The sequence below is a fragment of the Crocodylus siamensis genome, chromosome 11, assembly GCF_052110815.1.
Source record: "Crocodylus siamensis isolate JL-2025a chromosome 11, ASM5211081v1, whole genome shotgun sequence".
NCBI lineage: Eukaryota > Metazoa > Chordata > Crocodylia > Crocodylidae > Crocodylus > Crocodylus siamensis.
In genome coordinates this window covers 52309933-52335513 of record NC_143405.1, presented here as the reverse complement: position 1 = coordinate 52335513, position 25581 = coordinate 52309933, and the positions used below count along the sequence as shown (strand labels likewise).

The window sequence follows — 25581 nt, the reverse complement described above, 5'->3', positions numbered from 1 at the left end:
TTCCCCTCAGTTCACCCTGTGCAAGAGCATGGAGGGATGCTCTAGCACCCCTCAGCTTCTAGCCTGAGCCACCGCAGGCATGTGCCTGCATTTCCGGGATGTCTGTGTGGTTACAAAACTGATTTAGCCTAGTAAGGTTAGACTAACCTGCAAAGATTGAATCAATTTAGGCTTAGGCTTTTTGAATGTCTGTCCCTAGCCAAGAAGCCCCCCTCCACAATGGAAGGAAAAACCAGGCAGCAACAGCAACTGATCAAACAAACCAAAGGGGTTTCAGCAGAATGCAGCATCTCCTCCATCACTGCCATATCTGATGCCTATCAACTATTCTGCAAGCAACAGCAAAAGTTTTTGCTAGTGACTCATGCTCTGTAAGGCAACAACTGCCCATTCATGCCTGTAAGCACAGTGCCATTTGGAAGACAGACTTAGAGAAGCAGTAAACCAGAGAAGCAGTAGGGTAGTTCAAAAACTCTATGGAAGGAGCCACAGGACGGGATGAAACTCTGGGAAAAGATCAGTCAGAGATGGGCACCTCCAGATACAAAATGTAGTTCTTTCTAGAACCCTCTGGGTATGTCCAGTGCAAGTTGGCCCATGAAAAACTATGGGAAAAACTACAGCAAAACCCTTAAGATCATTCCCCTGCAAAAGAAAACCTTCTTGGATCTTGAACTTCTCTTGCCTGTATGTAGTTAGTTTTATATGCGTGAAACTTTCCAGATGGGAACCTCAGAAGCAAGAGTCCTTTTTCCAAACTCAGCTTGAGTGGCAGCGGCTTCCTCAGAGATCATGTAGAGATCATCTTTAGAAGTGATAATGTAATTCAGTCTCCGTAGTCAATTAAATTCTTGGCTGCCCTGATGAGGCTGAAAACAAGGTGTGTGGTGGAGGTGGAAGAAGGGAGCCAACATGTAGTAATACAGGGTGTTTTGGTCTGGTTTGACATGTGGACACCTGTTCATTATGAACCTTGACCCTCAGTTCATTTCAAATAAAAAACAGCCATAAAATGATAGTAGCTTACACTGACTGTAACACTGCAAGCCAGAATCAAACCAGTGACCCACAAGCAAGTAGTTTATTATGCCATTATCAATCCCACCAGCCATCCTATTTGCATATACACCTTTGTGGTTGCCTTTTTGTAAGCTACCTATTATGTATCTCTTTACAACACCCAGAAGATAGTTCAGTACATTGATAGCTACATATTACTCATTTAGGCCCTGTTTGTCTGGCATGGAGTTCTTGTCTTATTCCTACCTATTCATTCATGATTTGCTGCTGGCACTCTGAAAATAAAGACGGACAACACGCTTCTGCATTCGCACTGACATTTTTATATACCAGTGTAAACCAACAGTTTCATAAAGAATTAGGCCACAATGCTGCTACACGTCTGCTACATGTGAGTGGGGCTGGACTAGATGACTTTGTGAGGTCTCTTTCAGCCTTACATGCCAATGATCTTTTCCCAGTAGGTACAATTAACTTTCTTCAGAAACAGCAGAACTAGGGGATACATTAGCTCTAACAGCCAAGAAGGATATTTATCTAAAATTGCCAATCAACTCCCCAAGCACTTCCAGGATTTCAGTGGACAAAAATGAACGAAGCCAAAGGGGCCTAATTCTTCTCTCACTTATTCTTGCTTTGCACTAGTGGACATACATCAAATGTTGCGGGGATATTCCTATTTTGACGTGGTGTCAGTAAGAAGAGAACTCATGGGGACTTTACTGTGAAAATTCCCATGCCATAGATCTGATATCACAGGGAGACCACCGAAGTAGACAGAAAACTACCATAGCAAAATACACTCCATGACCAAGTAAAGATGATGGCATAGTGTCTCCAGGATGTCCACACTCAAGAATAAGTCCACTGACACATCACATCTTCAAAACACAGCATTTTATATCTTCCAAGCATCATCAATCATCATGAAATCTTTACACTCATCATCCCATTTCCCCTCAGGCAAACAGTAGTGCCACCATACCTTTCCTCAGGTAGAAGTGAGGTAAAATAAACTGACTCAGAGTCTCTTCTCTAGGTCTCCTGACATCAAGGAGATGTTCTCTGCTATGGAAACATCTGATTACTTTCTATACCAGCCCTAGCTATGGTAGAAAAAAGGACCATGTGGTCAAAAACATGGCACAATAAAACTGAAGCAGAAGGAGTCAAGACTAGTTGAACACAATTATCTCCATTCCAAAGCAACAGAAGAAAAGGTTTGCCACAAATCTGTCAGAACGTCTGGATTATATCTTCAGACATGACGGGGAGTATGCTTAGGTCTGGAAATGAAAAGCTGCAGACGAATATTCTTATCTACGTATTTGTGCAAAGTAATCTCCAAGAAAGGTTCATGAATATTTTAACTTTCATCGGGGATTTTTTTTTTTAAATCCTAAAGAAGTCATTTTCTGGCTTTGTGACCTGCAAAATTATCTTCCTTTTCACATGCCCTGGAAGAGGTAAGCCATCTGCTACATTTTTCTCTCACATCTAACAAAGATGTTGTCTTGGTAAAAAAACCATTTCGATATATTCTTCTTTTTAGTAAGTGAACGTGCTACTTTTTTGCACAGCGATGCAAGAAAGCTGCATCAGCAATGCAGTCAATGAGAGGTACAAGAATCTGCAATACGATCAGAAGGGAGCGCATACACAAAATGCATTTGTTTTCCTCTTTTCCTTAGTGACTCGCGGTTTTGAATTGACCTCTTAAATGAAACAGACTATTGTTTCTTCAACTGTGTAACTAAAACTACCATCCTGCAAGAGCTACGACTATGTAAGTACTCCTTTTGTTATAGTTTCACTTTCTGGGGTATATTATAACATTCTCACTTACATTATGTTTGCTTATTGTTTCTTTAGGGATTTTAGCAGGAGTAGGTCAAAAGCGTAGGATTATTGCAAAGGAAAAATAGCTTTTAAAACATAAGTCATTCAGAGACTGTCAAGCAAGGAGGTTTAAGAAACAGGCACAAATCTGAGCATTGCTGAATGACAGCATGTTTTTTTTATTAAAAGGTATTATAAGGTAAAAATCAATTAGTGTGGTTTCCTTCACTACTATTTAATTGGTTCTCAGATTTTAAAAATCACTCCTGTAAAAGTTATCTGTCAGGGCCTCCTAACTTTACCCTAAAGAAACAGCTAAATGTAAATTATAATAATGATGATACTTAGCAAATAGAAGTCCTGATCTGGTACTCTTGTATCCAATAGCATTGTTCTCATCTATTTTAATGGGATGCAAACAGGACCAAGAGAAGGAGATACTTTTCATCTCAAAAAGGCTGCTTTATTTCTCTGGATGAATTCTGGCTGCGAAGACATATAATCCACATTTTTCACTATACCCCTAGAAAACATCCACTGTATACAGTGGAAGGGAAAAACCCCCAAAATGCAACAAAACAAAACAAAACACTGATTGAATATAAGGCCAGTAAAAGAAGTTGAGACTCCCTCCTGCAAACCACCCCTACGTGTGAATTCCAGTAATCATTACGGGGGTTACTTGAGGAACTAGGCCCTTAATTCTCAGTATATAAAGGGCTTAGTCTGGCTGTCTGTGTGTCTGTCTGTCCGTAATGCTCTTGGAGCACTCTGATTGGTAGTTTTGGCAGCCAATCACAATGCTTACCGAAACAACCAACCAAAGTGCTCTGCACAGACAGACACAGCGGCAGCGGATGAGCTGGTGCAGCGAGCCCTAGCAAGCTCAACACTTTACGTATAGGACTACAAATGAAAAGTTCTTCTAAACGCCAGCCAGTGACTGGTGCACACAAGCACAGCTCTGCTCCACCGGTGTGAAGCGATCTGGGGTCTAAGCAATGATGTTTCACTCAAACACTGCCAGCTGTGCTAAGTCCTCAGTACTTCTAATGTTAAACCGCCTGGACTTTCCCAATTGGGATGGATCTCCCATTATATCATCTCCCTTTTCTGCAGCTCCATCCCAAAGCCACAGTGAAGCACTAGAGTGGAAAAAACAATGATTTATTATTTGCATAGTGGTGAGCAGAAGCCCAGGGGGCTACATATGGCACAAACATGTAACGGCTTTTTGGACCCTGCCCAGAAGAAAGGACTGCTGAATAGGACACAACTGTTTGGGGCAGCACAAGGTAATAAGAAGGGACTTGAGGAACATCCACTGCCACAGACCAGCCGCCTAACCATTGTGAAGGCCTCAGAACAAGCAGGTTCTAAGTACTTGCTTAGGGAGGAGGATAATGCAGTGGCCACAACACATCATTTTTGTGGTTAATACAAGAGTTGTGCCTTACCGAAGCAAACCACAAGTGCATACATACACCAGCAGACCCCCTATGCCTGAAGAAGCATAGGGTTTGTGCCCAAAAGCTTGTAAAGAACAATTTTTCCAACTATTTAGTTTGTCTAAAAAATATCACATTTATTCAAAGAACTTTGTTTGCCAGAGAGGACAGCTAGCTTTGTGGTAAGGAGACAGGATGGCAACTTAGAGCACTGGGTTCTCTTCCCAGCCCTACTACTGATTTCCTGTATTATTTAAGCACTGAAGCTCGATGACCTCCATTTCCCCGGCAGTGAAATGCAAGGTAATACTACTTACCAGCTTCTCCGCAAAGTTGAATCCATATATTTTAAAACCACTTTGAAGATCATTAGATAAGAATGTGATAGAAGGGCAAGGTGTTGCTTAATCTACTGTTCTCTATCAAGTGTTGACATGATGCTTTAAAAGAAAAGCTACAATACATCTAAGCCAACATGATAAGGCTGTACATGGGGAGAGAAAATTCCTTCCTGACCTTTTCTGGCAACCATATGCCCTAAAGCATGATCATTTGATTTTGCCAATCTTGGCATGCCTAACTATTAATATTATTGTTTGGAAAACCACACCGCTCTTAAAAAAAGCAATCTGTCAGCCTCCAGTAAGAAACTAGTGTTCAGATGGCATCACTGCCAAATAAACGCTCACTGAGTACTACATAGAACTTAACCCTTATTAAACAAAAGAAGTACCACAGTATTAATCCACCACCCCGATCTTTTTACTGAAGTATGTTGGTCCACTATCTGGAGAATAATGCAGTATTGTTTCTATAAGGAAAGCAGCTAGAAGTCAGCTTTCCTAAATGACTTTTCTAGCTTTCTAAGAATTGCCCATTCCAGGTCAGTTGAAACAGTCATATTTCAGGTACTGCAACAGTACATGACAGGAAAAAAAAGCAATGGCCAACAACTTGAAATCAGTGCCACTACCTGCTAGTCTGCAATACACATTCCCAAATCTTTGCTGAGATCTTGGCGCTTGTTCTTTTAGGCCAGGGGTGGGCAATTATTTCGGGCAAAGGGCCACTTACCCAGTTCTGGCAAGCTGTCGAGGGCCACAGTGCCCTGCCCCCTGGTCACCATCTTGGGACCAATGTTCCAATGTCTTGGGACCAATGTCTCAGGGCCAGCACCGGTGGGGATAAGAGCAGGTCGTAGGCTAGCAGAGGTCTGTGGAGCCAGGTTGGGCTGCACCAGGAGGGAGAGGGGGGCGCTGGCCTGCCTCCATAGAGCCCCTGCCAGCTGGGGCCCTGTACTCCTGCCACCTGCTCTGGGCCCTGCCGGCTCTGGCCCTGGGATACCAATGTGGACCCCATGCTCCTGCTCACTCCCAGTGCCCCCCAGCCCCATGGTACAGGCAGGTGCAGCCCCGACCCCCTGCTTGCCGGCAGGGAAGGAGCTGGTGCTGAGCACAAGGGGGAAAAGCGGCCCCTCACCCACTCTGTGGCTGGTGCCCTGCACTGCAGTTGCTCACAGCCTGCCTGGGGCTGCCTGTGCCTGCTCAGGACAGCCCCACGCAGGCTGCAAGTGGCTACAGCAGGGAACATGGGCTATGGGGCAGGCGAGGGGCCGCTTTTCCCTGCGCTCAGCTTTTTCCCAGGCTGCTTTTCCCTGGGCTCCTTCCCTGCCCAGGGTCCCCTCCACCCCTTACCTGAGCTTCCTGCACCGGGGCAGCCACACAGTCCCAGGCCAGAAACTCCTACTGAGGCTTCCAGCTGCAAGGGCGGTGCAGGGCCAGGCAGGCCCTGCTGTTGCAGGGGCCCATCAGGCTTCCCCTGGGTCCTGCTGTCCCTTATTCCTGTCATTTTTGACAGGAACCAAGGACAGATCAATATTAATTTTCTAAATTTTTTAGGAGCCCCACAGGCCAGATAGAAGGGCCTCGCAGGACGAATCCAGCCCGCAGGCCATATTTTGCCCACCCTCCCACCACCCACTTAACCTACTACCCACAGAAGTCAAGAAGAGCCATACTGATGATTTCAATGGGACTTTGATGAAAAAATGAATCCTAAATTAAACGGATTAAAGAATCTGTTGCATTATTAGTCAGCATGAGTCACACTTAAAAAAATACTCAAGTGTTCTGGCCACAACAGGCCTTTCCCCACCTTTAACTGTTGCTTACAGTGCTCTGTGACTCAGGAAACTTTAACATATCTGTCTTGGAAAGCCCAAGAGGTCTGTTTTTGGTTAAATAGAAGAGTTCAGTATCGTTCAGGGTGATCTTAACACGTTTAGATAAAGGTGTTTATTCACAGCTATAGAACAGATTCCTCCCCATCCAGTTTGCTCTAACAACTAAACCACACCACATGGACTTCCTTCCGCAGCACATTAAGCTGCTATGGGCAAACAGTTCTGTTTGGTATCACATCTGTCTCCTTACCACAATTTCCTAGCAATCCTGCTTTGATCTATCAGCATTTTTCCAGATTTAGTCCTCCCATAACATTTTCAACAATACTGCAGTTTCTGTAGGATGAAGGTCAGGTTCCCTGACCCCGAGATCAGCCAGAACTCCGTATCTTCAACATTTAAAAAATGGACAGCCTTAGCTTGAGCAAGACCCCATTTAGGCTCTTCCCAAATAATCACAAACCTTCTCTTCAAGAAGAGCAAGTCTCAACCACCAGCTGCCAACATAAAATGGTGGCTTAAATGGCTCCACCAACCATCTGTTCTTTGGTGCTTAACACTTTATTAGGGAGCTTTTCCCCCATAAGCGCCATACCTAATTAAATTATGGCATGATATCAACCCAAAAACTTGAATGCAAGCTTCTGGGCTTCTCACTGGGGCATCTGTGCACTACCATAGTGAAGGTTAAACCTTTTCCCCATTGACAACAACAGTATTCCACATTAACTTTAAATGGAATAGTTTGGCCTTATATAATAATCGGTGGCACTGGAAACTATCATTGGCAATAAGAAATGGCTTGTTTCTTCCTCAGATGATAAATGAAATATTAACAATAACATCAACGCTAATGCTAGTAAGCTAGATATCACAAGCAACCCCACAACACACCAGTGCGCATAGTCTAAGATTCTCTTTGCAATATAAGACATTACATCCATTAAACTGCAGGAAAGCACAACACACTCCAGCCAAAAAACATAGCCACAAATGTCTGACCAGTTATTGCAGCAAGCAACCCTAATCAACACAACATTTAATAAGAAAACAAAATACTTCTCAGGATATCTTTACTGCTACTGGAAAGGCAAGCCAGCTGGCCGTCATTTGTGCTTCCCTCCTTCATCGTCTTCACCATTACCCTGACCCACACAGCCCACCTTTCTTGGGGAGAAAAAAGGACAGAACAAGCGAATGTCTTTGCTCATCTAATACAACAGAGCTAAAGCTTGGTCCAGCCGGTGGCAAACAGTACTGCAATGGGGAAGGAGACTGGAGAGGGTAAGACTCTCGTTTCTCCAAACACTGACCCTCTGGAGCCAGTGAAAAATCTTCCTGCACAGTTATCATTAGCATTACACTGATCCTCATTTGAGCATTTTGGTTCCTAACTTTGCTTTTTGAGGCACTAACCAAAAATAATAGCTGTATTAAAGGTTACATCCAATAATGCCCACCTAACAGCAGAAGTATAATAGTAATGCCTCACGGCTAATGTCTTCTCAGAGGCCCACTGTGATAGAGCCGCATAATGAGGGGAAATGCCTGTTCCAAAGAGTTTACAATCCAATTATATAATGGAGGTAGTCAGGAGGAAGAGAAACAGCTCCCGGACTTTCCCCGACTGGGATATTGTGACACAACCATGGACTACAGGACCTGTTCTCCTGGGCTAGGGACAGAAGTTATTACATGTAAACCAGTTTAAGTGATCAACAACTGGTTTAAACCTGTAACAGCACAGAAGCTCAAAATGGCTGAAAGTGGTTTAAGATAAACCTGGTTGAATGTAGTATCAAACTTAACTAATTTGGGCCAAACCAGTTTATGAAACTTCTGTCCCAGACCCCTTGTTTAAGTTAAAACAGAGTCCCCCAGCATTTTTCAGCCCTGGGCTGGGCTGCCTGCTCCACAGAGCAGAGCTGGCCCCATCCCCCTTCTCCCTAGCTGGAGCTGTTAGGGCTGGCTGAAAAGGAAGAGAGGGCGGGGAGCAAGCCCAGCTGGGGATGCAACCCAATCTGCAGGGAGGATGCCCCTCCCCAGTCAAACCCCAGCTGAAATCTGGGGCCAGGGAGGACGTTTAAACTTCCCTTGCCCTGCTCAAACTTACTGCTGGCTGTGACTGTGGACTACAAATCCCAGAGGCACCTGGAAGCAGGGAGAGGAAGTGCTGAGCAACCTTGCAGAGTCCTGCTGTTGTGATTCTGGACTGCAAATCCTAGCGACCTTGGGGACCACAGAAAGGGGAACCAAACACACAGCCCAGGCTGGCTATGTGCCAGACAGCTGCACTCTAGCACCTCTTGGCTTCTGGCCTGAGCCACTGCAGGCATGTGGCTGCATTTCCTGAATCAAAGGTAAATGTCTGTTCACTTCTGTTTCAGTTTTATCTCTGCATCTTCAACTAACCTGCAAAGACTGAATCAGTTCAGCCTTGAGCTTTTTAACTGTCTGTACTTAGCCCTGGGGTCTGTCCTGCAATATATCCATCTTTCCTCTGTAAACTCTGCTTCCATTCATACAATAACACAGCTGGGGAAAGAGAGTGCAGACAGGCAAAGTGACCTGCCACAGGTAGTCAGTAGCACCACATTGCCTACCTACATCGTGAATGTGAACCAGGACCATTCAAGTTTGCTACTCTGTATCCATTTTAAACAGAAACAGGGGGCTTAAATAAATAGCAATATTCCTTCATGGATCCCAGTGGTGGAACACTAGGGAAATGACAAAAGCCATCCGGCAATCACAGCACTATTTTAGAACCAACTAAATAAAAACCCTCTCACCAAAGTGCAAGTGTAACACTGGCATGTTCTGCTCAGTAATGACTTTATTGAGGATCTTTTATCACCCAAAGTGCAGCTCCCAGAGGGAGCTAGGACCCCTCAAGGTAGACTAGTCTGCCAAGCTCCAAGAGCCTTCATGCACACGTGTTATGTCAGAGTACAGAGTGAGAGCCAGGCAAGGCTGCATTTGTGACCTGACTCCCTCACTACCCACACTATAGCTTCCCCCTAGCATTCAGGTGGAACCGGAGAGCAGAGTAACCCCTCTTTTTCCCCCACAGCCACTGCAGCATAAAAGGCTGCTGGACAGACAAACGCTGTAGTGGAGGAGCCTGATACAGAAGAATCCCACTCCCGTCCTGTCCCACAGAAATCCTTGTTTCTCTCCCATTTCTCTCTCAGATTTTATCCTACTGTCATCCACAACCACTTAATCCTGCTTAGCCCTACACCAGGGTCAAACCTATTTAAACCTTATTTAAATAAATTAAAAGTTGGTTTCTATGGATTTTCAGCAAGCCACGTTCTTTTCCAACCAATCCCTCATGCAACCATGTTTACTCTTCTCATGCGCATCACTAGCATGTTGGTGGGTCCCAAGATGTCCTGTCCCCACAGAGGAGCTCCAGCCTCTAGCTATCTCAGGCTCTGCAACTTCAGACTAAGTGGCCCAGTCTGTGTTGTCTTCCCAGAGCATCTCCCCTTTCAGAAGCAGTTCTGTCATGAACATGTCATCCAAGGTGGCAAGTCATATTCAAATGGCTCTGCAACAGCCCTTTATGTAGGTGCACAAACAAGAAGCGATTTCACAGCCAGTCTCTCCTGCAGTTCCTTGATCTCCTACTTCCTCCCAGCTGATTCTAATACATAAAGCACTATTACTGCCATGGAACAGTAATGCCATATTCCCTTACGTAGTTTTAATTCTCAGAGGAAGAGGCTGATTGAAGACAGGCTCGACTCTTTGCCATGAAGTGTAGGGCTATGCGAAATGGTATGTTTCATTTCAGTTTCGGAGGACAGTGATTTGTTTTGGTGTTTCGGATCGCTGTTCCATTTTGATTCGGCCAAATCTGTTTTGGAGTTTCAATGCTGTTTTGGCACTGATTCAGAGACTCGGATTGGCTGGGGAGAGGCAGGCTCAGCCAGGCAGCTGCAGGTTCTCCCATGGCTCCTCCAGCTGTGCCTGACTCTTTCCAGGTAGGGAGAGCCGCAAGAGAAGCCCTCGTGGCTGCCCTGCCCAGCCCCATGCCCCGCCTGGCCCCAGCCTCCCGGCACTTTAAAAGGAGGGCTGCAGGGCTGTTCTAGACTATTCCCAGGGGGCACCTCTGAAACATTCAAAACATTTCCAAAACGTTTCCGTTTAATTTAGGATTCGTTTTTTCGGGCACCAAAATACCTCCAAAATTCACGCAGCCCTAATGAAGGGACTCAAGGCAGTTCAGGAAAACTGCCAGAACTTGGCCACATGTTGGCAATGAATATTTGGATAATAGTTGTTTATGCAGTCACAGGAGGCCCCAGCACGATGTCACAAAGCGGTTGTGTTACTACTACTAAGATTGACTGTGAAATTTAGGAGCAGCCTGTTTATGCTAACAAAAGATTGCACAGCATTGTCCCATGAGTAGGCATGTTAGCCCCATGATACCTGGTTAATTCCAAAATGGAAAACAGCATTCAGACTGCAAACATTTATTTAAAGTATTCTTCTTCACTTCCTGTCCTATAACAACATGTAGTGTTGCAACAGGCTCTTCAACAGTTACCACTGTCCAAACCACAGGCAGCTGCACTGCAGAGGGGAGTGAAGGAACCTGACCTGCAAATCAGGTAACTGGGGATCTAACCAGTGCAAAAAATGAATTGGAGGAGTAGATGTTCACCTGCAAGATTGCAGGTGCAGAACAGGAGCTTGTGAGCAAGCTCAGCTGCTAAATGAGATCCATTGTTTGCCACAAACGATGGAATCCTGAAGAAGGCAATAAGTGATGCACACATTAGTACAGTCATTCCTTGATTAACTACTCATTTTCACTTCCTTCCTTGCTGCTATGATATGCACCAGTCAAATGTTGGGGTGGGGCAGAAAGTACCTATTAGTAAGAAATACTCATCTTCCTTTCTAGGCAGTTTATAGCCCAGCTAAAGCCTTTTGGAATCATATCAGAATTCAGGATGAAATAGCCATCCCAGTTGTAAGAAGGGGGAAATTACTTTATGCCATATTTACTAGAGACTAGCAGTTTGCAACATGAATCCAACACGTAACAACTTCTTTCTTTAGCTCTGAACTGAAGCCATGTGTTACTTATTTGAACTGCTCAGTCACTGGCCACATGTCAGGAGTATAACTGCCTCTAAAGCTTGGTGAATGCATTGCAGGAGGTAATTGCTGTTGCTGCTGTGGGTGGTAGCTTGACAAACAGCTATTGAGACAAAGCCAACTTCAGACAAGAAGAGGGGGGGAAAATTAACAGCTCCTTGTTTTTTCCCCCCCTTCAATAGGCCAGCAGAATGGGAAAAGTAAATCCTGCTCCTGGCAGATGCTGAACCTGTGCACATAACACTTAAAATATTATACCTTGCAGGAGCCTATAAATATCAGTTAAAACACACTACAAGTATTTGGTGCTGGATTCTTACTGCCTCTAAAAATTCTTCACCTGGAACCAGGACTAGCTACAGGCCATGGATAAAGCTGTGAGTAGGTCCTTTATTATAAGATTTATATGCAGTGCCCAATGCCTCAGGACCCAGGTGCTTGGCAGCAATTAAGAAAGAAAATAGCTAGTTTTACAAAAGTCAACATATCCTCCTACCCTGCTGGAGCAACGAGTCGAGGACCAAGCAGAACTAGCCAAGGTGTTGCTTCCTTAGGCTCCCATCCTCAGCAGACCATTGGGGAGGCCGTTTCCAGCACCACGACTCTTTCGGCGAGAACAACCCACTGCCAGTCCTGCAGGGCTGAACACCAGGGTCCTACCTGACCGACCTGATCAAAGGGTCTCATTGAGGGAGAGATGGCCCATCAGAGCTGGTCCTAGGCCATCCCACCGTGACAGACCATAGCCAATACACAGAACTGTCCTCTGAATGAGCAAGGTGGAGTTATGGGATCTAGCATTCATAGCGACTCAAGTCAGCAGCTGCGGCTACATTGTCGACCAGATGAAGCTTCTGGGGGATTCTTCCTAGAAGGCACCAAGTAGAGCACAGGACAGTTCCCTACCAATGAAGTCCCAAAAAGGCCTGGGTCAGATCTAATCCAAGTACAAACAGTTGCTCTTTTTGCCGGTGTGAATCACAGCTCCCCCCTGAGAATCTAGGAGCACTGATGGAGCCCACGTGCACCAGAGACTGAGCTTGAACACCAATTTGTAGACATGCAGTAACCGGCATCAGACTGTAGCCATTGCTCAAATGATTCATCTAGGTGCTCCCTCCTGCCTAAGAGCAACCTTTGTCTTACCCAAATGAAGCCAAAGCCACTGCCATCCTGATCCCTACAGCCACTTTGCTTAACACTGTACCAAAAACATCACCCCACTGGACTTAGTGGAAAAGCAGCGATAGCTCTGTGGGTCATCTATATATCCACAATGATACTGCATAATTGCCTCAGTATCTCCCACACTTGAACATTAAACAGTACCTTATCTGCAAGGCGTAGAGCCTTCCCCCTCCCCGTTTCCCCACCAGCACTGCTGGGCTGTACCCAAAGTGCAACCTGATACATCAGTAAACCAGGGTTTAATAATAATAATAATAATTTTTTTTTTAAAAGACAATGTATTCACCATTCTTTTTCCAGATTTCCCAGCAGAAGCCAACCTACTGCAGGGTAGGAGTTACTGCTACCCCTATCATCAATGGTTTATTCTTGCATTAAGGGAACAGACAACCCCCAAAAATGTTATAGTCCACCTTCTGCCACCTTATACAGCATGTGGACAAAGGTTAGGCTGGTTTTGTGGATCTAGCAAGTCAGCGAAACACTCCCTGATTCAGATCAAACCTTATTAGGACTAGTTTTATAACTCAGAAACCAAGAGTCCTCTAGTACAGCTTCCTACCCAAAAGGAAAATTCACTGCTAAATTACCAAGCCATCGCCAACAGACGTCCATTGAGCATCTTCTTGAAAACCTCCAGTGGAGGAGGCTACATTACTTTCCTAGATGGTTTGTTGCATTGTCCTCTTGTTCTTACCTTTAGGAACTTCTGCTCCCCACCCCAGACTTGATCTCAGATTACTTCGCTGCAGTTTAAACCCACTGCTTCGTGTCCTGGCCATTGTGGCAACAAAAAACAGTGTTTCTCCATCTCCTTCCTTTCCAATATTTGAGAACTGCTACTACAACTGCCTTTCATGTTCTTTTTATTTTTTTTCAGACTAAACATCCCTAGGTCCTTCAGAGCTCCAGGCTGTAGAAGGAGCGAAGAATATAGGATCATCTTCCTCCCCCAGTATCGAAGGGAGAGGGGGAAACAAAAGCATATAAATGCTTCCCCCTCCTGCCTTGGCATCAGAAGAGGAACGGTAGTTTTCCTAGTGCCAACAACCAGTGACCTGCATTGTTTGGGGGAAGGCTACCATTCATTGCCAGTGAAATCAATGCATCTGGAGATCCAGGCCTGCCAACTCCGAGCATCACAGAGATAGATATGTTTCTACCCACCTGTTACATTTCTGGCCTGGAACATGTAACCACCTTCCCTTAGCTCAGGAAACAAGCCTCAAGCAAGAGAAAAATGATGGAGTTTAAGTTTACAGCACTGAAAGAGATGCTTGTGGAAGGTGCACTTACATTTTCAACCGAGGGAGAAACCAAATCCTGGCCTTATTTGAACCGAGGAAAAAAGAACGCCCTTGCCTTGCGACAACAGTACAAAGCCTGTGAGATAGGAAAGCACGGGCCTTTCGCTGCTCTAAGCAGCCCCAGTGGGTGAGGAGCAGTTGAGAGGATGCATGGTAGGGCTTCCTTGGGGGTCACCAGCAGGTTCCATCTAATCCACATGCTTCCGTGTTAACCCAAGGGTTTAAAATATAGCTCTGCTCGGATGCAGCTTCAGCCATTTTCCTGGCTGGTCAAGTTATACTAATGGGCTTTGAATTCACTACTACACTTTCTTTCTCCCTCGCCAGATGCTGAAAAACAACAGTGGTGCAAACATGGCACATAGTCCATCAAACATGACAAGTATGCCACAGGAACAAGGGCAGGAAGCATAATGCATTGGTCAATGCAGCGCTTTTGGAGTCGGGAGAGCAGAGTTCTGCCCCATACTGCACGGCAGAGTCACGTAGCACCAGGAAGGTCATCTAACCCAGCAGTTCTCAGCCTTTTGCACCGTACGTCCCACCAACCATTTTGTCAAAAAACCCTGGTCCTACCACGATAAAAACAAAACCCCACTTCTGTGCTGTTCAAGATATCTGTTGATTCATCTGTTTGAAGTGCAACTTTGATTTTTTCAATCAGGCAATGAGTTGAAGTCCCACTTACATGATCTTCGCGTCCCTCCAGTGGGAAGGTCATGTAGGTGGGGGACATCCCACTGGTTGAGAAACACTGATCTAACCTCTCCCACAGTGACTCAGTTTTTCCTACTCTAAAAAGGCGATAGCACTTTGCCTATTCTACAACAACACAAGAGGCTTAACTCATTAGCATTCACAGAGCATTTCAAGATCCTCAAATGGAAAGCACTAGAGAAACGTGCGTTCTTCAGAGGAGGTGTTTAAAGGACAGCAACCAGCTCGCTTTCTTTCGCAAGCAGATTAAAACACATTCTTTCGAAGAGTAGACACCTAGAAGCAGCCCCATAACACTACAGCTCCCAATGCAGTGTCTGTACTTTTGAAAATCTAGCCCCTCATTTAAAAAACCAAGATCCCAACATGAGGTTGACGAGTTAAGTCTCAGCCATGGAGCCTTAACAGAATGTACCTGTTGCCTGTCTGTTATAACAAGATAGTTGCATATGTTATACGCCACTTTTTGGCTTTCCTGATAGGCAGCTGACCCCTATCATCAATGCTGTTGGGTTACTATCTTGCTAATAAAACAAATTCTGACACAGTAAGAGCCATTCTGTAGCGGAGCCTATATACTGCTCTTCAGTTAGCGTACAGGATAACTACGGACTCGGTCAGTTAGTCTATGGTCTATAGTGTAATGATGTGTTATTCAGACAAGTACTCCATGTCCACACTAGCCCCAGCAACTGTGCAGAGTTAGCAACAGCAGTGGTGCAGCGTATGAAGGAGGCTTCATTCCCAGGGCCTGCACTCCCATCAGCACACAACACACCACACTTCAAAATGGCTTTCTTCAGGCTGCCAGCTAGGTTGTCCAACTTTTTGCAGTTGCTGAATGAAAGAAGGCAGTTCCAAGGGCATTTTATTGTACATCTAGTAAGCTTTGGTCCCAGGGATGGACATAAATGGCTTTGGATGGCTAGTTGTTTCCAAGAACCTGCTGATTTAGTTGAACTATCCTGGCCTTCATGCAAAAGCACTCTGGATGTTAGTTTAACAGGAAATATCTTTGATAGATTCAATTTGTTTCCATTACAGAGCATCAATTAATCTTTATTATGAAAGACAGAGTCTCTGTCTCTTGTACAATGCTTTGCTCTGCATACATGGCCTTCTTGGTCAGCATGTGAATTTCTCTCATACAAAATCCATTTGCTTTAACCAAGCCATCAAACCCAGGTTAAAAAAGGCGGGGTAGGGGGAAGGAAAGGGCAAATTACAAAAGAACAGTTTCCACAACGTAAGAAAGAAAGAACTGTAAAAGAGATGCGTGTCCACTCTCATGTCTAATGTCAGGGCTGCAACCATGTACATCACAGCTGCAGGTCAATGGAGCTGGTGCCAGAGAACACTACTTGGCCCTCAGATTTTTAGTCAACCAGATTTTGTAAATACAAAACAGTGAAGCCAATGGAAATTGGGTGCATACACCTGAAAGCAGTATTTGGCCTATGACTCCAAACAGTTCCTTGCCAGCCTACTTGAGGGGGCAAACTTTCATAGAAACAAGGGACTGTAAGGGTCCTCTAGGCCCTCCAGCCATGGCACCTGTCAGGCTGCCTGGCTGTAATCAAGAGGACAGTTTTTGGCCCATTCTCGTTTCATGCGTTTCCCTAAGTCCCAGTATTCCAGTGGCAGGAGATTTGGCTACTGTGCCAAATCTCCCACCTATGCTCCGCATTGCCAAGCAATAACCAGACTTGCCTTCTGAGCAGGTGCTAGATCAGGGTTGGCCAACTGCTTCCCTGCTACTGACAATAAGTCTTTTAATGTGGAAATATTGGGCAGGGGCAGGGTTTAAAACTGAAAAGAACTGCAGTTCTCTTATGGAGAGAAATCCCTGGATTTTGCAGTCACCTTCATGTGCTAATTCCACTACAATGCTGGTTTTAACTGCAGTACGAATTGGAAGTAAGACCCTCAGTACACAAGAGATAAACTCTATAGGATTTCATGTGCAATGGAGCCAGACACACAAAGGAAATATCATCTTCCATTCATCATTGGAGATGTTCTTTGATGGCCAGCCAGGACCTGAAGCAAAGATGCTATGGCCTTGCAGGGGTGGGGGTCGGATTTAACAATAAACAAAAGGGGTTGCATTGACCAGGGTTGTGCCAGAGTTAACAGAAGTCCCAGCAAACAGTTTCAAATGATATGGGATGCCTAATTTCCTGCAAGATTTATAATGCTATATCATAAATGTTTGCATCTACATAATTAAAACTAGTTAGTTTTGCCATGTTTAAAACAACAAAACATGCATTTGACAGTAACGAGGATGAAGAGACATTTATTCATCTTTCTGGTCAAACAGAAAAATTAAAATTTTATATCTGAAAATACTCGTTTTAAGCTGTGCATCTGAGGGTCTACTCTGTTGTACACGTAGCTTTAACGTGGTTGTAATATATGTGTGCCTACATCTTTATTAGCATTTATTTTTAATGCATGCGTTCTTGCCTCTGCAAATCTGGGAAAGGCAAACAAGAAAGGCTGCATTCTGGAAGGGTATTTTCTATATTTATCTGTTGGCCATTCAACAGAACTCCCCCTTTGGCCCAGAACCAGCAATCTCTGTCACCTGGAAGGGCAGCAATAGAACGGGAAGTTAAGGACATGAGACCCATTAACTGACAGGACAGTGCCCCAGGAGAGCAAATGATCCATCAACAACAAGAGTGCTCTGGGGAGGTGACAAACAAAGACAGATGGTGCTATGGAGAACCAAAGGACACAGACAGCCCACTGTTAGCATTCCCACGTCAAGCACCAAGAAGCACTTGTCAAAGCTTTAGGCACCCAGCCATTGCCCAAGATCCCATGAAACATTGCACCACAGAACATCCCAGCCATCCTCACCACCATTCATCTATTCCAACTAGACCCCGTTAAGTTCAGAAACCAACACCTCATGGCTTTTTCCCTGTTCCCTCTAAGTGCTCAAGAGCATCTGGATGTTTTGGAGCTTGGAATACGTTCCCAAGCCAGAGATATCCGTCCTGTGGTTCCCAGGCCCTTTAGGCTTTGCGAGTCTGTACCTACTTCTTAAATTCTAGCCAGAAGCTAATGGCAACTGAGCACCCGTGTTGCAATCTAAGACATGCCCTCATCCAGATGGCCCAGAGCTGGGCTCTCCTTCCCAGGCAGAAACGAAAACCTCAGTGAAAGCATCTAATCCTGAGGTGACCAAACTAGCAAGATCTGTATCCCTTATCTGGAGAATTGCAGAGACAGCGATATTACAGGTGAAAAAGGCTTGCAAAGAAGGCTTACAACATTTGAGTCTTTCCTAAACCCATGCTTACTCCCGGCATGGTTCTTGGCCGCGGCTGATTTTCACCCCAAGTGAATTGCCCACGACCACACAAAGTTGGGGCAGGGCTCGGGTCCTGTGCTTCATCCTTTGAACCACGCTACCTCACCCACATGGCGCAGCACAATCTCTAGGGCTTCGTCCAGTCTGTGTAACAGCCACAGGGTTGTAGCCACTGGAAATCTCACTTCCAGGAAAGGTTGGCAGATATTCAGTCTAAATGCATTTTTTCATGGTCTCAGCCCATTATCTCTGCTTAAACCACATTGGACAGCTCTAAGTCATTCCCATCTATCCTCAGTGTTTATACCTTCCCATACCAGCCCTCCCCCCAGTTTAATCGGCACTTAGCTCTTTTAAAATCTACCCTCAAAAAAATCAATCCAAGCTGACACCCTGATCACTTCAGTCTTACTTTGACCCCTTTCCAGTTGGTTGACATCCTCTGTCACTTCCACACCCATTCTCTCTCGCTTGCCTTCAGCCACTCTGCAACCCACTGCCTGTGCGCTTGACCCTGTGAGTTCCCCACTTACTTAAATGTAAGCAGGATCAGGCCTTTGGCCTGCAACTGTTTCCCCTCACTCCAGCTAAGGTTATTGTTAATATACACCTTATCTCTCGAACCTTTCTCTCAGCACACCTGTGCTTTTTTCCTAGTAAGCGTTTTTCATTGGCTGTCTTTAGCTTTTCCCCAATTTCCTATGTTGTAGTATTTATCATGTATTAGTCTCACTAAGTCACGGCTACTGTTTTCATCTCCGTCCATTTTCCCCTTCCCAGGTAAAGGAGGTTTCCTTTATTTGTATCTAGAACATGGACATCATTCCTCTATTAGCCACAGTTTCCACTAAGCAAGGGCCTGTCTTAAATCATGCATTTTGCTTTTGGATGTAGATGGTTTCACTTCTAGAGATCATATCACGTGCATGGCGGAGGCCTTCGCCCCAGAGAGCCTGCTCTTTCTAGTTATCCCCATCTTGTTAACGAGTTAAAATATGGGATCCAGGTTCTCTCAACCTGTGACCCTGCCACACTGAATCAGGAAGCTCTCACATCACTACAGCCATCACTTCTGTCCCCATTGCATCACGTCTCAGACAGTTCCTCTACAATAAGCTGACATCATATGTGCCAGCAATCGCCCTTTCTGTATCATTTCATGGACCATTTTCTTGTGGGGAAGTGGGAATTTTAACATACCATTCTTGCAAATTCTTTTTAGCTGTACCCACATGGACATCATATTGCTCTGGAAATAACACGTGAAATTTTTCCAGTTCTTGCCCCCTTTTTCTGATCAAGACTTTTGGAATGTTTTGTAAGCCCGAGTCCACAACTGACTCCCATCCTCCGTAACAAGCCTTGCTTCTTCACTCTTCTCCTTTATCATTTTCACATGTCAGCTGTCTCAGTGCCAACATTTTGTTTCCATTAGTCTGCTTCTCTTACTATTTTTCTCCATTAGAGTCACTCTTTGGAAATTTTGCGGAGTAGACTTTAGTTAGCTAGGCAGAAAAACAGCAGGGCAAATCCTGAGAGGTGCCCACATCAACAAGCCATTCAGCCTTCAAGGGGGTAGCCCAAGTTCAGACAGGAGCAGAATCTGTATTTGCAACCCCAAAGAAAACGAAGAGGAAGCGCTGGAAGGACCCGAACCAGACACGGGATCAGAACCTATCTGGACTTGGGGAAAAGAGGTAGTGCAGCAGGGCAAGAAGCACTAGTTAGCAAGTTGCCTCTATGATCTTATAAACCACTATAGCACCGTTTGCTCCTACTCATCTTGCTCTGTTTTGTTTGCATGTGGGGAGTGAGTCATTACAAAACATGCCCTCACTGAAAGAGAAACTCTCCAAAGCAGGAATTCCCTTTCTGTCTCCTGCAAGTCCAGAGCTGAGCTACGCCACATGGGCATGCTTATTCAACTCCATCAAAGGCAATTCAATGACCATTCCCACTCCACTATATTTTTTTGACCTTTGGATCATGGCAGGTCATGCCGCCATCAACAGGAGCTTTACCACTGGTGTCCACTAAACCAGGATTTCACTGCTAATCTGATCAGTCAGCAACATGAAAAGGTCCTGACCCTCGTGGTGAAGGATTGCGACTCCCACGTTGAGTCTCACAATCCATCCTGCCTGGCAGATCAGTGTATTCTTATGCCCCCCCAAAGTATTTTCTAGTATTTTGCCCAGCCTGTGACAGATTTTTAAATGATTTCATGCCACAGGGCTCTCACCACTACCCAAAGAGACTACCCCCAGATTATGCAGAGCTGTTGGCCTGGTTTGCTCCTCTTTACCCCAGTTCTATGCAGAGGTAATGCTCTTGATTTCAGTTCAGTTGCACCAAGCCAGTGGTGGATCAGATCCTCTGCTACATTTTCCTTTCCTCCATCCCATCCCCTTGGTCACAGTAATGCTCCTCCTCAGTACCTGCAGCCTTCTGCATGAATTCATATTCATTCTGATTAAAGACTAGACTAGTGGTACTCAACTTTCCAGACCTCTACACCAGAGGAGCAGCAGGGAGCCAAATCCATGAGCCAGATCCCATGGGTGGGTTTGGTCTGCAGGCCAGATGCAGTGTGGGGTTGGACTCAGGGTTCATCCATAGGCACAATCCTGCACACTGGTTCTACACCATGCCAGATCCAGCTGCAGGCCCAATCCCATGTCGTACAGCTCACAGGGCTCCCCATGGGTCCAGAAATTTGGCAGCAGGGGACCAGTGGCAGCATTCATTGGTGCAGCATCCATCCCCCTACCCCACCACCAAGTTTCTGACCCTGCAGGCCAGATAACAGGAGCCCCCAGGCTGGAGTTTGAGCATCACTGGGCTAGACCACGTGGCTGCTTCAGGAGATGGACCTTTCTGCCAACATAGGCAGGCACTAGAAGAACAGAATAGACAAGAAAACAACACCAGCTTTATGGAGAAAGATTTTTATCATTCTTACGGCCACCCAGCAAAATGACCCAAGACCCAATAGCACCAATGTCCACCACTGGAGGCCAGGATCCACACACATAATCCCAGCACTGCTGATCCCATCCATGGAAACACTGAAACAGTCAGTCAGGCTATGAATGACTGCAGCAAGCCTGTAGCTTTATCATTACCAAACACAAAAAAAGTTACTGGAGAGGTTTAAGGACCAGACACATTCCTATCATCAGTTCCTCTCCCCACACGCCCCACAGTCCTCAGGGTACCAGTGCAGAAGGAGCAGAAGCAGGAGCCATACTTGGCCCCAATACACATTTAAAGACTGGGCCAGGTTTGGTTTGGGGGGGGAGTTTTATGAATAAAGGCAAATTCCCCGTCCTTCCTCTAAAATGGAGAGATACTATAGGCTAAGAGTATTTCGTCTGCTTAACTGCAGGGTGCAATAACATCAATTTGCCCAAATTATACACAAGGAGAAAGGTAATTGGCACGGAGCAGTATATGTTGTGACTGTTACATCATTCTTCAAAACCAGCTACAAAAGACTGAAATGCAAAAGACAGTAAACAATGGCACAACATCAACCGACGGCCCCCTCCCCAGAATCCTCCCCATCTGGCACTAGATCGAACCATCCAAGCAGCAGTTCATTCAAAGGGTGCATCTGGGGAGGGTGAGATGGCTGAATTCAGCAAGAAATTACACAGGCTACTGGCCTTTTCTGGAGCGGGGAGGGAGGAGAAATAAAGTTCTTTAGTTTAAAGCCTTTAAAAGTCTTCCTGCTGAGGTTGTTTTATATTTTTAATTCTGCTCAGATATATATAGCATCAAAATAGCAAAAAATTATGAAAATTGCTTCATTGACAAAATGCACAACATGATATTAGAATCAGGGCAGTTTGGTCTATGTAAACCCATATCCATCTAACTGTCATTTTTTCATAAGTAGTTAACGACGCCACATAAACAAGGCATCATCGGAAAATGCCACAAAATAAATATTTTGCCCTCAAAAAAATCGTGATGGTGGCATAAGAACAAATTACATTTTAAAAGTTCCCTGTCAGAACAACAGGCTGTCCAAGAATAATCAATTAAGAGAGATCTTATGTTTAAAAAAACCCTGTGTTTAATAAGAAGTGTAAAACCACATGCACATTAATTATTTGCCTGTAATTACACACCCTTCTTCCCCTGTACTGGAGCTATTTGTAATGTTGTGGAAGATGCCAACTTTTCCATTATAAATCCAGGTGTAATAAAAATTAGCTCAAATGCTGAGACTTGGCATTCAGTCATCTCAGCACAGGGATTTATTTGCTGTTTCATTTTATCTGTAACTTCAGAAATAAAAGCAATTTGCTTTCCAACAACACATTTACTGGGTGCCACAATAGGCATGGCCAGGGTACACCACTGAAATCAATGGGACTCCACGCATGTATGAAGTTACTTGCATATGATGTGTAAAATCAGGCCCTAAATCACCAGAACACACACAAATAGGGCACATCAATCACAGCGCTTCTCCTTAAGCTACTGGTTCTGAAGCACTCTGCACGCGTGTTGGTGTGTGCAAGTAATTCTCTTAAACAACAAGCAGGTAGACAAGTGCTTGCATTACAGTCACTGAAAAATTCATCCTGGGAGTCATCACTTCACTCCCCGCCCCCCATTAAAATTAAAATGAAATTCACCCTTGGTTCTATTGAGCAACTCACTAGCAACTCTGCATCCGAAATATCCCCTTTCTGTTTTTATCATCCCAACCATCATCACTAAGTTTAAAGCAGTCCACAAAATTGGTGCCCATTAGTGCATGCATGCAGGCAGGCACAATGGGCTGAGAGAGTTGTTTCAGAGTTATCCTGTCAATAATCCACAGATTAGAGAAAGCCCGAAGAAGACATAGATACAACTTCCCATGTTGGTTCCACACCAGACAGCACAATCCATTTTGTCAATAATCTGCAGATTAAAAGGTCATACGTGCACTGGGCCTTGAATTCTCAATGAGAAACCATGTTAATACTTGTTTTAAAAAAAAAAAAACGGGGATGGGGAGGGCAGTGAGGTGCCAGTAATGTCGAGGTCTACTTAACAAGGAAGAGGCATACATTCATTGATGGCAGATATTCCATGCATAACCCACTCCATTACTGCAGAGCTTTCAAACCAGAGGGTGTAACCTCTACCCTCTATTCTGCCACTATGCCTAGGCACGGTGGTATGTGACCTGGGACTTAGCGAAGGAGTATCAGCCCCAACCGGAATTTAGGATGAAGATACTTGCTGCTAAATATTAGCCAAAGCCGAAGCCCCCATCCCTGCCTATATTTGTTAACAAGCGTAAAATTTCTGGGAGTTCACTGCATGTAGGAGACAGAGACGCCTCCCTACATAATGCATGCTCAACGCAGCAGTTCTACATGTATAAAACAGATGAGAGCACACACACACACACAGAGGGGAAAAAAGGGCTTTTACATTATCTGCGGAAAGGCCCATTTGTCAAAATGGCTTTAGAATGACAGCTTGCCGTCAGGAAGATGAAGTATGGATCTGACTAAAATTGACACTCCTCAAGCCAACCATATAGCACTCATACAACTGCAATGCAGCTTTTACTACCCCGAGTATAATCCAGGCTCCAAACAGCTTCTCCTTGGGTAGGCAGAAATATATAAATAAACTCCATTTAAAAGAGAAAAAAGCCAAGGGCTGGGGCAGCCAATTCCAGTATTTTCCCTGCAAGGTTACAGATGCATAGTAAGATTGGACAAGGAGAAACAGAAGAGGGTGGAGGGGAGGAGGGGGTGGAAGTCAAAAAGGCAAAGGATTCACTAACCTTTTACTTGAGTTTCATATTCTGCTATGATCTCTTTGTCTTTCTTGAACTTAGTTTGAGATGACATCTTTTGAAAGATCTACAAGATCCCACGGTCTTTTCTTTTCTCTCTCTCTCTCCTCTCTCTCTTTCCTCTGGGTATTTAAATCCCCCTGCTTGATCTGCTCTAGTGGATCCCAGGGAGTCAGTTTCGCAGCTTTCCAAGCTGGTCTGTTTCACTTTGCTGCAAAGACAGAAAGCCCTTTTCTCCCTTGGCAAAAAGATTTCCCTTCATTGGCACCGACCGGGGGCTGCAGCAATAAAGAGGAACCCCGGCAGAACCGTTTGCCCAGGCTACAAGGTGGGTCAGGGGGTGGGGGCAGAAGTCTCCTGCAGCCAGATCTTCAGAGAGGATTAAAAAAAAAGAAGAATAAGAATGCACCTCCACCAAAACAGCAGCCACACGCAAGGGCTTCTCCTTTTCAGTGTGTCGTCAAACCCACTGCAAGGCAGGGAAGCACCCTGGCTTTAATCCCAGAGAAGGTCAGGTTGTAAAAAAGGGCTCTCATCTCGCATCCTTACCCCCCCCAGTCCTCAGCGCCTTTGACTGACCGAGAGGACGAAAAGCCAGAGAGAGAAGTTGGGCAGCTGGAGATGCATTTGCTCAGTTCTGGGCAGCCTGTAGACCGAGCTGCTTTGACTGCAGGCTTGAATTGAGCTCTCCCCACGTCACCCGCCTGGCTCCTCCTCCCAGATTTTATAACACTGACACATTGTAGCCTACAGGACATCATAACTCACTGCAAGGGGGGGGGCAGAAATCAGCTCTGCAAAAAAAAAAGAAAAAAAAAGGTGTAAGGAAGGAGGAGGAGGAGGATCTGTGGAAGCGCTGCAGTGGGAGAGGCAGGGACTTGTCCAGGAAAGCCTTCCCTGAGCAAGAGCTGCTCTGTCTTGGCAAATCTCACCTTTGGAAACTCAGTCCCCTGGCTCAGGAGTAGGAAAGGGCTGAGCACCTCAGGCAGGATGGATGTCTGGGCTGATCGGGGTATAGTGTCTTGAAATTTTGACTCTCTATCACATCACTGCCAAATTAGTCTCAGAAAAAAGGACTCTTTGGTAACCCCTTTTCCCCCCTAAGAAAAAAAAAGAATCAAGTACTCCACTTCAAAACTAAAGGCACTGGGCACCCTTTTTGCCCTTTTGCTGGGATGCCCTTTTGCTCATTAAAATGTGGCAGGGCAGGAAGGAGAGGAATAGTCCTAGCTGCTTTGAACTGGATGAACAAAGAGGCACAAAAAAAAAATCAAATGCCCCAAGCCAACAATTAGATCAACATAGAGAAATCTTCCACCAGGCCCCAACAGGGTGCAAATCTCCCTATATGGAGGTGATTACAAGGTCAAGGCCTCAGCAGTTAATTGAGCAGTGTACAGCTAAGGATAAGACCCAGGAGTCCAGGCATTTGTTCCTATGATTAAACACCAGACCACATTCCTCCTACCTTCTTCCCTGCCACCACACCCCCATTTTGCAAATAGCTGCCTCCTAACAAGCAGGTAAAGTGCATGCAGCCAACATACCATTTCTGTGTGTATGTATATATATAGGCTGTGGGCTGTAGTATTAACAGATGCATGCAATTTGTCTGCATGTTTCTA

At 45.1% G+C, this 25581-nt stretch overlaps 1 protein-coding gene across 2 annotated transcripts in view; it reads right to left on the bottom strand.

Annotated features, from left to right (window-relative positions):
* SRGAP3 (SLIT-ROBO Rho GTPase activating protein 3) overlaps positions 1-24628 on the bottom strand; it is a 210931-nt gene extending 186303 nt beyond the window's left edge. For both annotated transcript variants that reach the window (XM_090023057.1, XM_090023059.1), the window contains exon 1: positions 23945-24628. In XM_090023057.1, the coding sequence (XP_089879183.1) occupies positions 23945-24011 (67 nt within the window). In that variant the 5' untranslated portion in view covers positions 24012-24628. The remainder of the gene's footprint in view (positions 1-23944) is intronic.
* Between the last annotated feature and the right edge of the window lie 953 nt (positions 24629-25581).